At 39.2% G+C, this 17,430-nt stretch overlaps 1 protein-coding gene across 1 annotated transcript in view; it reads left to right on the plus strand.

Annotated features, from left to right (window-relative positions):
- The window catches only part of LOC127452570 (ETS domain-containing transcription factor ERF-like), an 88,224-nt gene that overhangs the window by 60,467 nt on the left and 10,327 nt on the right, over positions 1 to 17,430 (plus strand). Inside the window, exon 2 of the mRNA XM_051718128.1 lies at positions 2,761 to 2,995. Coding sequence (XP_051574088.1) covers positions 2,761 to 2,995 — 235 coding nt within the window. The remainder of the gene's footprint in view (positions 1 to 2,760; positions 2,996 to 17,430) is intronic.

Raw genomic sequence — 17,430 nt, forward strand, 5'->3', positions numbered from 1 at the left:
TCTATTAAATTGATTTTTTTGCGATTTCTTGGGAGAAAATGGGTAATTTAAAATATTATTTTTAGTCATAATTCAAGTCATTATTATTATTTCTTTTTACATTTGTGAGCCTAAACAGAAAATTATTAGACTTAACCATGGTATTTAGTTAAACCATAGTTACCACACAATTAACCATGGTTGCTACAATATTACTTTAGTAAAACCATGGTTAACTATTTTAATTATTTTTTTATTAACAACAATTACCCGCAAACTCATTATAAGAAATGTCACCTTTAGATATGTTGTTATTTTAGTGTGAATTTACTCCAGAAGTAAATTTACTGATTTCGTTCTTGTTTGAATGAGCCTTGTGATGGCGCAAGCGCTTGTGTCTTTCAGCATGCATGTTAAGATGAGCAGAAGAAATTGTTCCCATCCTGCACAAGTATTTGCTAATATAGCCTAATCCTTTTTATTTCACTTTGAGGCTTATGATTATTGTTCATGTTTATGGTAACCAAATAATATCCCTAGTTTTAAAAAAAAAATTTAGAATCGATTTTCTTGTGTGAGGATCAATATTTTTGATACAACATCAGTATCGGAAGTATCGATACTTTAGGATCGATCCACCCATCCCTAGCGTTTACACCTCAAATACAATGTGGCCACATAAGTTTTTGACTACATTCATATGTGGTTTTTGTGATCTGATCAAAACGTTTTAGACCCTGATTAGACTTGTATTTAATGCTGACCACTTGTGATCAGATCACCCGAAATGCATCTTAATACCAGGTGTAAATGGGGTCAAAGGATCACCTGCAATCTCACTCTCAATCCAACACATAGTGTGATGTGTGAAAGTTGTTCGTTGTTTTAAGACAAGGCAAATAATTTGAAAGGACAGCAGTGAGGATAGAGGTTACCCAGTCACAGAGGGTGCAAAAGGGTGAAGTGAGGTCAGGGAGGGTCAGGTAAGGTTGAAGCTGGTGAAGGTTGGATAGGGTAACGGCTCAGAGTGATGTAAGGGGTGGAGGATTCCTCCACAGCTGATCCTCTTTACAGTCCTACCAGTCCCCCTTCCCCAGTGCACACATGTTTACTTAATCATCTAAATAGGGACATAACCAACCGCTGTGCTAAAGCACAAGTTTAAACTTAGACAGTTACGAGCGGCTTTAAAAGGAAATAACTGTCCAATCGGAAAATTTAGAAAAAGCAGATACATACACAAGCACACAAACTTTATGGATCTATTTCAGTGTGTCTGAAATCAATATGCAGGGACACAGATGACAAGCACACACATCTGAAATGCCTTTAATACAGAAAATCCACTAATATAACAGAAATATTTGCTCAAAATGTTGAGGTTGTGATTAGATTACATTTCAGCTGCATCTGGGAGAAACAGCGTGCAGTTTTTTCGTATTTTTCTGACTTCTAAACTCTTCTTAATATCATGAAGTAACACAGTTACATAGTGATTGATAAATGTCATCATGAAATCAGAGACCCTCCCCTCAAAATCTGAACACAAGTGGTCACAGGAGATGCAACCAGGTGTAAACAGTGATGTATCTCGCCTGACCACGCGATCAGATCATCCAAGACGCATCTTAATACCAGGTGTAAACGGGGTCTGTGTGTGCCTGACCTTCAACTGACCCAAAAGGACCAATAATATGAGATGCGCCGATATAGAAGGCAAAAACAAAAACCGATAATAATTTTGTTTGTAATGATTGATAAAGGAAATTATGGTTGATACTGTAAATCTGTGTTGCTTGCTTTCTTAAGAAAAATACTGTGTTCAGTAGAAAAGATGGAGAACTAGTTATATTGAGTCCCGACCAGTGTTGGGTAAGTTACTCAAAAATAGTAAACTGCTACAAATGACTAAATACTTATCTAAAAATTGTAACATGATTACCTATTACTTCATGGGAAAGTAATCACATTACAAATTAATTTTAACTTACTTTCATAAACATTTTCTCTAATAAATTTTGTTTTCCCGCTCAACAAATTCAAAATAATGTGTATTATAGCTGTCACAGAAACACCCAGGTGTACATATGATCATAATTCATATTTTAAATGTATCCCACATAAATATTATTTTAGAAATGTGTAATCAAAGTAATGGAATGTTCTAAGGACCGGATCTAGGGGGTGCTGAGGTGGGCTTTGCCCACCCCCCAAAAGCGCAAGTGAAGCAAAGGATTGAACTGTATCAAAATGCCCTGGAACGGAAGACACCAAAAAAAATTTACAATACTGTTTTTTCTACATTATCCGTAATATGAAGAAATTTAATTTGGTACGTAACTGGCAGGTGACTGCTTTTGAACATAATGTGTGTATGAGCATGCGTGCTTGCTCTGTGAAATGTGTTAACAGTTAAATGCACTTTTCTTTTGTAAAACGCCTATCTTAGCAAATTATTAATATAAACAGTTTGCTTGTCATAGATGAATGTAAGAGTTACAAAGGAATGATTTGTTTCAAAATATTTGATCTGTACATTAGGTTTTGCAGTACAAATGCTACCTAATAGACCTGCTGCTATCTGTTATGCTGTTATTTACACATTTTTGACTAGAAAAATAGACTCACTGCTCTTAAATATTTATTTCTTCTTTATTACTGACTGATTATTTAAATAGTTGCTTGGAAAACTCATCACCCAAAAATCCCCACACTCTGCGTCTGGGTAGATCAAGCAGCGTCTGATCTCTCCCTCCTCCTCCTATCTCTCTGTATCTGCAGGGTTTGCGTTCCCAGACTGGGCCTATAAACCCGAGTCCAGTCCTGGCTCCAGACAGATCCAGCTGTGGCACTTCATCCTGGAGCTGCTGAGGAAGGAGGAGTATCATGATGTGATTGCCTGGCAGGGGGACTACGGAGAGTTCGTGATCAAAGACCCTGATGAGGTGGCCAGGCTGTGGGGCGCCCGCAAGTGCAAACCTCAGATGAACTACGACAAACTCAGTCGAGCGCTCAGGTAAGATTCTCACAAGACTCGCTGTCTTCTCTGCTAAAAAAATATATAATCAGTGAATGTTTTGGATGGTGGTTCCCAGCATAGGATGCTGGTTTGCTGGTGTCCACATCAGGATTCTTACAAGGATTGTTCACCCCAAAAATGAAAATTCTTCCATCGTTTACTCACCCTCAGGCCATCCCAGATGTGTGTGACTTTCTTTCTTATGCTGAACACAAATTAAGATATTTAGGAGAATATTTCAGCTCTGTAGGTCCATATAATGAAAGTGAATGGTGACCAGCAGGTTTTTCACTATAAATCTCCACCTTTGACCAGCTCAGACCAGTAGGTGGCAATATGCATGAAGAAAAACTAAAGAAGAAGGATGTGGGAGTGAAACTGGAGATTTATAGTAAAAAGTACTTAAATAGTGATCCGTTTCTCACCCACACCTAACAAATGACTTCAGAAGACATGGATTTAACTACTGGAGTCTTATGGATTACTTTTGCTGCCTTTATGTGCTTTTTGAACCTTCAGAGTTTTGGTCATCATTCACTTTAATTGTTTGGACCAACAGAGCTGAGATATTCTTCTAAAAATCTTCCTTTATGTTCAGCAGAAGAAAGAAAGTCATACTCATCTGAGTTGGCATGAGAATGAGTAAATAATAAGAGAATTTTCATTTTTGGGTGAACTATCCCTTTAATTGCACTGTATAAATGTCATCCTAAAAATGAATCTAAATTAGCTTTATTATAGTCAGAAAAGTACGATTTATTTTTCTGACTAAACATACAGTGCTACATAAGGTTACACCAACAAAGCACTTTATAAAGGGTTATATAAGGTAGAAATAGCTCCTAAAGGAAACAATTGCAGGTTACCACTTTTTACAGTGTAGCTGTACCAGCTAAACATTTTTGCTCAGCATCACCAGAAAGATCATGCTAGTTAACCATCTTCACTGAGTCTTAAGGTCAAACAGCATGGTTATGCTGGTCCACAAGCTAGACCAGCACCAAACCAGCATAAACCAGCTTGGAAATTCGTACTGGTCTAAGCTGGTCTTTTCGGCAGGGTTCTCCCTGTCTTTTTGTCTCTTTATCCCTGCATTTTACAGCATGCCTATTAATATTCACTTCATATGCAAGTCATTTAGTAATTCAATCTGGAAAAAGTAATCTATGGTACAATTATTTCAGGCACAATCCCTCTTGAGCAACCTGGTTTTTAGGTTATGGATCACCATTTTTGAGATTCGGTTACAAGGCCAAAACTATCACTCCTAAGCCACACCACCTCATTGCATCCGAACAAGCTGATCATTACAAAACCTGGTCTATCTTAAGCACATCCAACCCCTTAATCATTCACTATTTAAAAACTGAAATCCTGAGCACAGTTTTAGTTTGACCAATAAAGACTAAGGCCTATTTCTGCTTAATCTAAATGTAGAGCAACAGAGGCAGGCAAACTGAGCGGCTCTTGTGTGGTGTGGTGTAATGGGATTGACCCTGCCGCTGGAGAGCTATGACTGTGTGGAGTCTGATCACTCTGTAATCCCAGTGCATTTACCTGTGCAGGAGCTCATCTTATTAGAGGACAGACAGGTGAATGTATTCTAAGTGCCGGCTGGCAGGGGAGCAGCCGACGGTTTTAGCCTTCACTCTATTTTCTGACCTGATCTGCATTTATTCATTCATACCTTTATTTTCATCCCTGACTCACCCTCTTTAACAGATCAGTGCTGATCCCAAAGTGGATGGAGAGTGATCCACTTTGTCTATATTTTAGAGTCCTCTCAGGACTCACTATAAGTCAGCTGAATTACACCACACAAGGGGTCAGCGCTGGATGAAATCAATCATATATTCAATCTTGAATTACTAACACCACCTTTAACCGATCAGCCGATCATAGGAAATACATCAACACAGGAAAGAAAACTGAGCGTGTCGAGCGATTTCACAGGGTCTTTATGTTAATTCAAACACATTTGCTAGATTACTATTATTTGTTAGTATTTTTATTTCTATTGTCTAGTATTGATCAGTATTAGTTGAGAGGCCTCTGTGTAGCAGTTGGGTGTAATTTGCAGTGATGTGTTAAGGGAATGTACCTAAGGAATCACATCATGTAATCTAGTGCAGTATGGAGACAGTTGGTGCTTTCGTTAGATTATGACAACAAAGTGATTTAAGAGATTGCATGATTGCAAACATTGAAGAGATCCCATGTTTGTAGCATAGTGAGGGAATAAGTGTGAGTGTGTGTTAGTCTGTTTTTACATCAGTTATCCAAAGGAAATAAACACTGTCTTAAAAGCTCCACCACTAATGTTGGATAATCCAAGTTATACTCTTTCTTTCTCTGAATTTCTCCCCTTTTCTATTTTTAGCTCTGTTTTTAACAGATTCCATTTTTCATCTTAAATGTATTCTCTTGCAAATAGGAAGCATCAAACTGTTCACAGGCATATGACGTCACCTTGGCTGGGCAAACTTTATGTTGGACATTCACGCTCTGAAGATTGCAATGATTTTAATTAGCTTTTTAATTGGCCATTAGGTTTTATAGACTATGATAGACTAGTTTTACCATCTTTTCTTGCATTGTTACTTTGCAAGTATGAGAGCATTAAGGCAGAGAGTTGCTAAGTTCAATTCATTTCAGTGAATCAGTTCAAACTGTCCATACCACTGAATAATTTCTTAACTCTGATTCAATGATTTGTTTGTGTTATCATTTAAAAATGTTCATGGAAGTATCCACATGAATTATAAAAGTATTAAAATGTTTTATTAGAAAGTGTATATTGGTAGCTTGAATATTGGCATCATGTAAATGAGTAAATATATTTATTCTTTGCATTCATTTAGTGGAAAACATGCCTTTATTTTTTATACTAGATATTTGCTGTATTTTATTTATTTATGTATTTTTTCTTCTTGCATTAAACATTTTGAATCTTGACAATAGTGGCTTTGGTTTATTAAAAATTATGGTTCTTGCTGTATTTTAGAGCAAATATATGAATATTGAGATACATTGTATCAAATAAATATCAAGACATATTATATAATCTCTCTTCCACGTCAATCTTTTATTACTACTGAGAATATGCCTGTGATTGTGTGTGCCCTGTACAAATAAATTCGTTTTTTCCCTCATGTGTTGTGTTTGGAAAAGTCTAACTGTGAAGCAAAGCTATTGATGCCTTAATTTTATGTGATTTATCCCAGACTTTTCCCGTCTCACACACACAAGCAGGCACTGACACAGAGTTTCACAATGTGAGCGTTTGAGTTTTGAAATCAGGACCTTGGTAATTGTTGGTCTGGGGTGGAACATCATTTGCTGTCACATAGAGAGATTATCCTTTGATCATTCTCAGCATGAGTTCCTCTCTGTGATCTGGACTATGGATATTTGCATTGCCCCTGTCAGAAGGTCAAGCAGTCCTATATTACTTCACATTCCTGCAGCTCTTCTCTCTTTTCTTATACCTCTCATTTCTGTCCAACATGTCTTGTCGCTTGTGACAGTCCCAGCTCGTTAGGACAAAAACTCTAGTTTTTAAAGCTTGTCGCTTTATCTCGTTGTGCCTGGTGAGGACATGATAGTCTGAGTAAAGGGTATTTTACAGTCATTTATTTACAGTGGAAGTCTAAGGGGCAAGGCAATCTGGAGGGTTGAAAAACAGAAATGTGGAGTTCATGGTTTTGTTAAAGCACTTGTATTCTTCTGTACTAAATGCATGTTATTTGAGCTGTAAAGTGTAAATAGTACTTTTAGTGGTGGAACTACTGTTCCAGGCAGATGAAGGGTGGATTCACATCCATCCTTTGGGTGGATTCACATCTATCCTTTGGGTAGATTTTTTTTTTCTCTATGTAAACCGTTCCTTTCTGGAAATTTTGCATTAATCATGCAAAATGTATAGGGATTACCAGCTTTACATGGTCATGACAGGAGTTGAAATATTGGATACAACTCTGCACAGACAGTGTAAGCGATTTTTATCCCACTTGTCTAATGTTAAAGAAATAGTTCACCCAAAAATCATTTACTCACCCTCATGTCATCCCAGATGTGAATGACTTTCTTTTTTCTGCTGAACACAAACAAATATTTTTAGAATATCTCAGCTCTGTAGGTCCATACAATGCTAAAATTACATAGTCCATAAAACTCTAGCGGTTTTATCCATGTCTTTTGTAGCGATCTAAACAGTTTATAACGGACCAAAATATAACTTGTTTTTCACTCTGTTTCTTGCTATTGCAGTCTCATAGTGCTTGACGCATGCACAGAGCGCTAGATGGCTTGATGCCAATGTCCAGATTTACAATGAGAAAGGAGTTATATTTTGGTATGTTCTCATCCAAAATCGATTAGATCACTTCAGAAGACATGGATTAATTCCCTGGAGTCTTATGAATTACTTTTATGCTGTCTTTATGTGCTTTTTGGAGCTTCAAAGTTTTGGTCACCATTCACTTGCATTATGTGGACCTACAGAGCTGAGATATTCTTATAAAAAATGTAATTTGTGTTCTGCCGAAGAAAGAAAGTCATAACACATCTGGGATGGCATGAGGCTGTGTAAATGATAAGAGAATTTTCATTTTTGGGGAAACTATGCCTTCAACGCAAATGATGTTCAAGTTTTGTGGTTTTTCTTTCAAAACAGTGTATTTTCCTATTCAAGGGCAATGCTATACCCCATAGTAAGTGCATTACTGATTTCAAACTAAAGGATTGAGTCAAAATTATTTTTTGTGAAAATTAATAGCATGCCAGAAATGCCAACTTGTTTTGAACACGCAACATTTCTTTATGACAGTACGACATATTGAACACACTTCTTAGATTCCAGCAATATTGTCATTATCATCAAATTAAATATGCTTTCTACTCTAACATCTATTATCCTTTCTTCTCTCTCCTCACTTCTTTCCTGTCTCATTTTGTTCCTTTCGTTCTTTCCTTTCCCTTCTGTCTTATTGCCTCCTCTTCTCTCCTCCATTCTCTTTCATGATGTCAGTGACTCATCACCATTCCTCCACATCTACACCGCCTCCCTACCCCTCAATCCCACACTCTATTCCATCTGATTCATACCTTAAATCTGACACTTCAGAACTCATAACAGGGCTTTCACATTCAACCCTGCATGCTTCTGACATCCCATTATTCCAGGACAAATGCTTCTTTTCAGACATTTCTTGGCCACTCTATGGCATGTATTGAAATCTGGACTAATGCTCTAATCCTGACTGGAATTTGACTTGATGTTGGCAGAGTTAGGGTGTTGTTAAAAATAATGTTCTCCTGTGGACGGCCCGCTGGGACTTCGGCTCATCACTTTCCTGCCACACACGCATGTGGAAATTCCACAAAAATGGAATTCTATTGTCTGCTGGTGATGTTCCATAGGACATCAGAACAGAAATATTCCACATTTCCCGTCTGGCTCAGCACACAACGGACACCCAGCTTAACATTCCCTCTCTTACCAAATCACATCCCACATTCATCAAAACTGTCCCATACTGGGACAAGCTCAACTACAGAACTCACTAAAGGCCTTTTTTTTTTTTTTAATCCACAGTGATGTTAATATTTTTTCCTTTGCAAACCCACCTTGGTGCCAATTTAATAATGTGATCAATTAGAAGGCATCAAGTGCCCTATTTTTCCTCCCTCAAACTATCTTTCCCCTTTTGTTCTGAATGTACAGGGTCCCGGTGATACAATAGTATACAATACTTTAAAATATCAATTGCCCCAACCTCTAGTACTAACAGAAAGTCAAATGGCATCTCTGTTATCCGCCATCATTTTAAGTGTGTCTGTGATCTGCTTGGCTGTGATTCCTTATTCACTCTTTGGAGATTTGATTAAGATTGATTGCATGGTGTGCGTGTGTGTGTGTGTGTGTTTGTGTGTGTGTGTGTGTGTGTGTGTGTGTTTTGTGCATGTGTACTTGTGGAAAGAGTGGGTCAGTGGCCTTGTCCTACAACAGCTCTCTTTGTAGGTGGATGATGACATGTGCGTGTGTGTGTGTATTTGAGGGCAGTCTTGTGTCTTATTGTCAGGGACAGAATGAGCTCTTTATTAGCTCAGTGGGTGGAGATACACACACACACACACACACACACACACAAGCGCGCGCGCGTGCGACAATGACACGCGCTAACACGCAGCATACAAAACATGATGTTTATCTCAATAGAGTTTATGGATGGAATGGATTTCACTGTCCGGTTGCCATCCGCCCTAGGCGCACTTGCACCCCACCCCATTACTTCACTCTATGCCCTTCTGGGGGGGGGGTGGGGGGTATTTTCAGACAGTTTTGATGATATTTTCAGATATTTGTTTGGATATTCTTTAGAAATTTGTGAGGATATTTTCAGAAATTCGTGATTATATTTTCAGAAATTCTTGAAGATATTTTCAGACATTTGTTTGGATAATTTTTAGAAATTTGTAAGAATATTTTCAGACATTTGTGAGGATATTTTTAGACCATTCTGTGGATATTTCCAGAAATTTATGATGATATTTTCAAAAATTGTATGAATATTTTCAGACAATTTTGATGTTATTTTTGGACATTTGTGACGATATTTCAGTAAAATGTGAGGAAATTTTGTGACATTTGTGAGGATATTTTCAAACTGTTTTGATGTTATTTTTAGATATTATTGAGGATATTTCCAGGTAGTAATGATGAGGATGATTTTCAGACAGTTTTGAGTTTATATTATTATTATTATTATTATTTTTAAATACTAAGGATATTTTCAGACAGTTTTGATTATTTTTTTATTTTTTCAGACATTTGTGAGGATATTTTCAGAATTTTATGAGTATATTTTCAGAAATTTGTTTGAATTTATTGAGACATTTTTGTTCATTTAAAAAATGTGTCCCTCATATAGTCCTACAAATATTCTCAGAGACTCACACACAAACACCAGCACTATGTACCTCTTCAGCATTTTTTTCTGAATGATAATCCTCCCTCTCTTTCTCTTCCTCATTCTATCTCTTTTATAAATCGGGTTGTTCAGACCTGATTTGTGAATACCAGGAATCACTGCAGTGTTTGTTTAGCTCCTATATTGCCATCAGTTGAATATTTTCTCAGGGAGCTTTTAATAATCTGCCGTTTAATCCAAATCCTAACTCGGTAAAATCTGATTGTTTCCTGGAAATAACCTAAAATAATTTAGTCACAAACTGGAATGTGTGCTTCTACTTGTGTCTGTTACAATTTAGTCATTTCATCTCCTAACCTCTGAAAATGTTGGTCAGGACTCTTCGAATCTGTTAGACCACCCTGTGTGTACATTTATGGGTATGTTCACAGTTCATACACAGATGTGTATGTGAGTGTGACAGAAGGAGGGTCATTGCCACTCGATGCAGATGCTCAAAGAATCCTTTCTTCTACTTTGAAGTCAGTTCAAATGCTCTTTAAAGTGTGCTTGAGCGTGTGGGTGTGCACACAGTCGTTTGTGTGTGTGTGTGTGTGTGTGTGTGTGTGTGTGTGTGTGTGTGTGTATGTGTGTGTGTGTGTGTGTGGTGGTGGTGGTGGGGGGGAGGGGGGTATAATGATTTCTCATTGAGCAAAATAACTTTTTTGACCAATTAAATATTCACTTTTGCTTCGGAAAAGGAACAATTATGCAGGCACTCACTCACAGTTTTTATTCAAGATTTTCCCTCAGAAAAGTGCAGAATGTAGAAGTGTCAGTTTTGTTCTGAAATGCCCTAGCTGCCACATATGTAATTATACACTGGTTTTTACCATCAAAAGGACAATGTAGTTCAAAAAGGTTTAACCTGTGCCTGAGAAACCAGCCTGATGCTATTCAGAAAGCACATCTAGTGACCTTGTATCACAGTGCATCTTTTTCTAAGAGCCAGCCGTCTCTGACATTCACAGAAGGCACATTCTCAACTGTTCCCAACAATTTAAAATATTATAATTTTGACATAATCTATTAAACTGATTTTCTGAATGTGAAGCACCTCCTTTCACTCACCATATGTTGTAAAAAAACAACAACTTTTCTATAAACAATTGCGTCATTTTTGTTAGTGGTATTTCAACGCAAAACCTGCGTCTTATTCACTAACCATCCGCAATCTAGTTAAAGGAATAGTTCACCCAAAAAATGAAAATTCTCTCTTCATTTACTCACACTTATGCCATCCCAGATGTGTATGACTTTCTTTCATCTGCTGAACTCAAATGAAGATTTTTAGAAGAATGTCTCAACTGTTTTGGTCCATACAATGCAAGTGAATGGGTGCCAAAATGTTTAAGCTCCAAAAATCACGGGGAGTCACGTGACGCCATAAGAGGATCGGACATTTGAACGGCGAGCTCTGCGCACTTTGCTAGTTTTAACACTTTTAATGACATAAGATTCGATACACTTTTTTCCATACTATTCTAGGAGGACAATATGTCAAAGAATTCAAAATCATCGGGCTCTGGAGACATCAAAAGACACTTACGTGCTCAAGCTTATACCCCCGAGCAGGCCGTGGGCCTGGGAGTCGTCTTAGTTGGGGAGGTGCGGGAAATGCGGTGAGAGATGCTGAACATGTAGGCAATGCTGACAAAGGTCGTTGCTGACTTGGAGGATCTTGCTGTGATATGTCGATCGATCACTGCCATGGAGGCGAAGTTCACGGAGGTGGTTACAAGAGTGGGGGATATCGAGAAACGGATCGATTATCTGGAGTCATAGGAGAGGGAATTATCTGATAATTCGCTAGTGACCAAGGTGGATTTGGAGCATGTCTGGGAGAAGTTTGAGGACATGGAGAACCATAGCCGGCGGAATAACGTCTGTATCGTCGGAATTCCTGAGGGCGAAGAGGGACAGGATATGGTGAAATTCCTGGATGGGCTCCTTCCGAATCTGCTCAACATAGCAGGCCATAAGCTGGAAATCGAGCGAGCTCACAGGGTTTCTGCTCAGCGATCTGCGGAGGGAGGCAGGCCCCGATCAATTTTGGCCAAATTTCTGAGATCATCCGATAAAGATCTTGTGTTACGCGAGGCAAGGAGTAAAGGAAGGCTTTCTTGGAAAAACCACAGCATTTTCTTTTTCCCAGACTTTGTGAATTCAACAAGAGATAAACGTGATCGATTCAAGGAATGCAAGAAACTTTTACATCAACGGAAGTTTGCTTTTGCACTGATATTCCCGGCCAAATTGAAAGTAGATGCTAAGGATGGCCGTAAAACATTCACATGCCCACAGCAGGCGATGTCCTTCATAAAGTCAATGGAGTGAGTATGTCATCTTGTGGTACTCACGTTGTAGCCAAGTGGACTGGCTCACTGAACATTCATTTTACTGTTTGAGGAAACTGAGCACTTTTTTTGTGCTGGTTCCGCCTAGCGCCTGGAGTTTATTTTGTAGAGTAAAACACCTTCAGGACAGTTTTATGGATGAATCTACATGCTCTTTGTGTTTATTCCACCTATTGGCTGGAGTATGTTTTATAGATTATCTTTTGCCGTGTAATTATGCCTCACAAAATATGTATAGAAACACCGGACTTGAGTAAACCAACGGCAAAGTTGTCGCGGGGGTTCTCGTAGGCATGCATGGACTGTTTGAGTTTGGAGGGATGGACGCCAGTTGTCGCTGTCGTGCACAGGGTTAATGCACACATTTTTCTTTTTTCTGTTTGTTTGGTTCTGGAGGATGTTCAGGTTCCCTTTCAATTTGGTCACTTACATCGCGTCGCTGACGCTTATGGGAAAAACTCCTTTTCTCCGATTTCTGAACTCCTATTGGATCACGCCAATTCAGATGCAACTGAATTGAGCCAATGGCATTCTCGTCTGCTCAGCCAATGACATTGAGAGCGCAGCGCTCAGCTTGCTATATAAGCGGGCGGCATAACACCATCAGTCAGAATTTATCTCCTTCACTCCTGGATTTCACCGTTGAATCGCACTTATCTGCAGTGGACGGCGCTTCCCTGCCGTGCTCTGGTGAGCTAAAAGAGTTAAATATTTCCACACTTGCGCTGACTGGACCGTCTTTTTCAAGATGCCATCGCACAAGTGCAGATGTGGGAAACTTGTTCCCACGTCTGACGGCCACATGAGCTGTGTGTTCTGTCTGGGCCACGCCCACGCAGAAGCAGCGCTGGTCGAGGCTGAATGCCAACACTCGCTCGCTTTTGACCCTTTAATAAAAAGGTGTTCGAGCAATGTGGGCAGGTGGGCTTCATTACATTTATCGATGTTTGGGAAGGTTAATGTTATTAAAATGAATTGTATAAAAAAATTCAACTACCTGCTACAATCTCTCCCTATAGATGTCCCCCTATCTTATTTCAAGCAATTTGATAGCATAGCGAAGTCCCTCATTTGGAATGGGAAACGTCCCAGATTACATTTCAATAAGTTACATAGGCCGATTGACAAAGGTGGGTTAGGCCTACCCAAGATTTTATTTTATTATTATGCATTTGGTCTACAACATTTGGATCATTGGTTGCTTCCACCTGAAAGAGCCCCTCCCTGGTTTTGTATTGAACAGGAAATTCTTGCCCCTATTTCATCATTGCAAAGCCTTTCTATCAAACTAACCGGAGAAGTTAAGTTACACCCCATTATCTCGCATTCGCACACGGTATGGACAAAAGTGTCCAGAGTGTTTAATTCTGACATTTATTTAAATGTTGCTTTGAGCATATGACTGAACCCAAAGTTATGTATTAATAAATCCCCTTTCTGCTGGACAGAGTGTATTGTGAGGGAGGTTAATACTCTCGGTGACCTATATGTGAGTGGAGTGTTGAGATCTTTTGAAAATATGGTTCAACATTTTGGGATTCCCAGGTCTCAATTTTTTAGGTATTTACAGCTGCGCCATCTGCTCTGTACTATTTTTGGGAGTAGCATACACCCCCCTAAAGTGGCAGATACTCTGGGAGTGGTGATTAATGCTTTTGGAAGAGGTCATGAGGCATCAGTGTATTACTCCCTTACTAATTCAGAGTCTGGGGGACAGAGATTTAAACGTGGTATTGGAGATTTAAACTTGGTGTTGGAGGAAGGAGTGTGGGCTAGGATTCTAAAAAACATCAAGTCTACATCTAGAGATGCAAAGGGGTGCCTTATTCAATTTAAGATTTTACATCGATTCTATTGGACCCCCTCTAGATTGTATAGGCTTGGTCTTAAAGACAAACCCACCTGCTGGCGATGCCAATCAGAAGATGGGGACACAACCCATGTTTTTGGTGGTGTGTTAAGATCCAAGAATTTTGGTTGAGGGTTCAGAGTTTTATGTGTGACGTATTGGGCATACAAATTTCATTTTGCCCCATACTCTGTATTTTAGGTGATGGGGCGGTCATTAATATAGGGGATAAGTACATAAACAATTGGGTCCTAGCCAGTGTTATGATCGGCAGACAGGTCATCCTTTCAGGAGTGGTACACAGAGATGGGCAGGGTAGCGGCATTTGAGGAGATGTCATGTAGAAGGCTAGGCAGCCTGGATTTTTTAAATAAAAAATGGGGCAGTTATTTAGCCTTTTTGGGGGGCTCTCAGGGAGGGACAGTGGAGAGGGATTTGTAGTTTAACTACGATCCATTTCTCACCCACACCTATCATATAACTTCTGAAGATATGGATTAAAACACTGGAGTCATATGGATTACTGTTATGATGCCTTTATGTGCTTTTTGGAGCGTAAAAATTTTGGCACCCATTCACTTGCATTGTATGGACCTACAAAGCTGAAATATTCTTCTAAAATCATAATTTATGTTCTGCAGAAGAAAGAAAGTCATACACATTTGGGATGGCATGAGGGTGAGTAAATGAGAGAATTTTCATTTTTGGAAGAACTATCCCTTTAAAAGTGCAGTATGTAAGATTCAGAAACCCTTGTAATTAATGACACCTGTGGCCGTTAAGTGAACTGCAGCCTGTTGCTCGTGATCACGCACACATTGTATAGGGACATGAGCGAGCATGACTCCATAGGGAAGCAAGACTGAACGTGATTCACCGGCATCATGATCACAGATGAGGTAGCATAATTAAAATTACAGAGTTATGATTGTTTTACTACAAAATTTGAGACTGTATATTATATTTGACTCGCCAGTGCTGGAACAGGGCTAAAACAAAGTGTGGATATAGGTCTGACTATGCGAGACTGTAATTTGAAGTAATAATTTTTCTTTGCATGATCATTTATACGATAGCCTATGTTGGCATTAGCTATCTAGCCAGATTTATCAACAGATGTTAGCTAAATTTGGTGGATGATGACAGTAGTTGTTTATAAAATAGACTGTACATTATAAATATGTTGACATAATTCAGTATTGATGTGATTCCATCACAACTGTCATTTTGATATATCGATGCGCTATTGTTTTATAATAATAGATTGTATATATTTTCTGTATAACCAAGTTACGTTACACTAATGAATGGAGTTTTTTGCATTATCTTGAACATTGTCTAGCATTCATTTAATGTATTATTGTAGTTTACCTTGCTGAATAATTACAGATTAACATTGACATTAACCTGACTTTTAGTATAAAGAGAAGATCGTTGAAATTATTTGAAAGTTACGAAGCAAGGTAGCTTGCAATTCGTCAGCATTAGCAGGCAAGATCAAGTTAGCTAAAACCACACAGATCAATCCTTATGGTACTATATTTCACATGCTTTGCAGTTATGTAAATTTACAGTGCATCCGGAAAGTATTCACAGCGCTTCATTTTTTCCACATTTTGTTATGTTACAGCCTTATTCCAAAATGGATTAAATTCATTATTTTCCTCAAAATTTTACAAACAATACCCCTTAATGACAACGTGAAAAAAGTTTGTTTGAAATCTGTGCAAATTTATTAAAAATAAAAAATGAAAAAAATCACATGTACATAAGTGTTCACAGCCTTTGCCATGACACTCAAAATTGAGCTCAGGTGCATCCTGTTTCCACTGATCATCCTTGAGATGTTTCTACAACTTGATTGGAGTCCACCTGTGGTAAATTCAGTTGATTGGACATGATTTGGAAAGGCACACCCCTGTCTATATAAGGTCCCACAGTCAACAGTGCATGTCAGAGCACAAACCAAGCCATGAAGTCCAAGGAATTGTCTGTAGACCTCCAAGACAGGATTGTATCGAGGCACAGATCTGGGGAAGGGTACAGAAAAACTTCTGCAGCATTGAAGGTCCCAATGAGCACAGTGGCCTCCATCCATAATGGAAGAAGTTTGGAACCACCAGGACTCTTCCTAGAGCTGGCCGCCTGGCCAAACTGAGCGATCGGGGGAGAAGGGCCTTAGTCAGGGAGGTGACCAAGAACCCGATGGTCACTCTGACAGAGCTCCAGCATTTCTCTGTGGAGAGAGGAGAACCTTCCAGAAGAACAACCATCTCTGCAGCACTCCACCAATCAGGCCTGTATGGTAGAGTGGCCAGACGGAAGCCACTCCTCAGTAAAAGGCACATGACAGCCCGCCTGGAGTTTGCCAAAAGGCACCTGAAGGACTCTCAGACCATGAGAAACAAAGATTGAACTCTTTGGCCTGAATGGCAAGTGTCATGTCTGGAGGAAACCAGGCACCACTCATCACCTGGCCAATACCATCCCTACAGTGAAGCATGGTGGTGGCAGCATCATGCCGCGGGGATGTTTTTCAGCGGCAGGAACTGGGAGATTAGTCAGGATCGAGGGAAGGATGAATGCAGCAATGTACAAGAGACATCCTTGATGAAAACCTGCTCCAGAGCGCTCTGGACCTCAGACTGGGGCGAAGGTTCATCTTCCAACAGGACAACGACTCTAAGCACACAGCCAAGATAACAAAGGAGTGGCTCCGGGACAACTCTGTGAATGTCCTTGAGTGGCCCAGCCAGAGCCCAGACTTGAACCCGATTGAACATCTCTGGAGAGATCTGAAAATGGCTGTGCACCGACGCTCCCATCCAATCTGATGGAGCTTGAGAGGTCCTGCAAAGAAGAATGGGAGAAACTGCCCAAAAATAGGTGTGCCAAGCTTGTAGCATCATACTCAGAAAGACTTGAGGCTGTAATTGGTGCCAAAGGTGCTTCAACAAAGTATTGAGCAAAGGCTGTGAAGACTTATGTACATGTGATTTTTGATTTTCTTTTCCTTTTTTTATTTTTAATAAATTTGCAAAGATTTCAAAAAACTTCTTTCACGTTGTCATTATGGGGTATTGTTTGTAGAATTTTGAGGAAAATAATGAATTTAATCCATTTTGGAATAAGGCTGTAACATAACAAAATGTGGAAAAAGTGAAGCGCTGTGAATACTTTCCGGATGCACTGTACCTGTCCAATAAGAAGAATGTCAATTCAGGGTCGGTTTTGATCCCCAAAATCGAACGAAGG

The sequence above is a fragment of the Myxocyprinus asiaticus genome, chromosome 15 (assembly GCF_019703515.2).
Source record: "Myxocyprinus asiaticus isolate MX2 ecotype Aquarium Trade chromosome 15, UBuf_Myxa_2, whole genome shotgun sequence".
In the NCBI taxonomy this organism is placed as follows: domain Eukaryota; kingdom Metazoa; phylum Chordata; class Actinopteri; order Cypriniformes; family Catostomidae; genus Myxocyprinus; species Myxocyprinus asiaticus.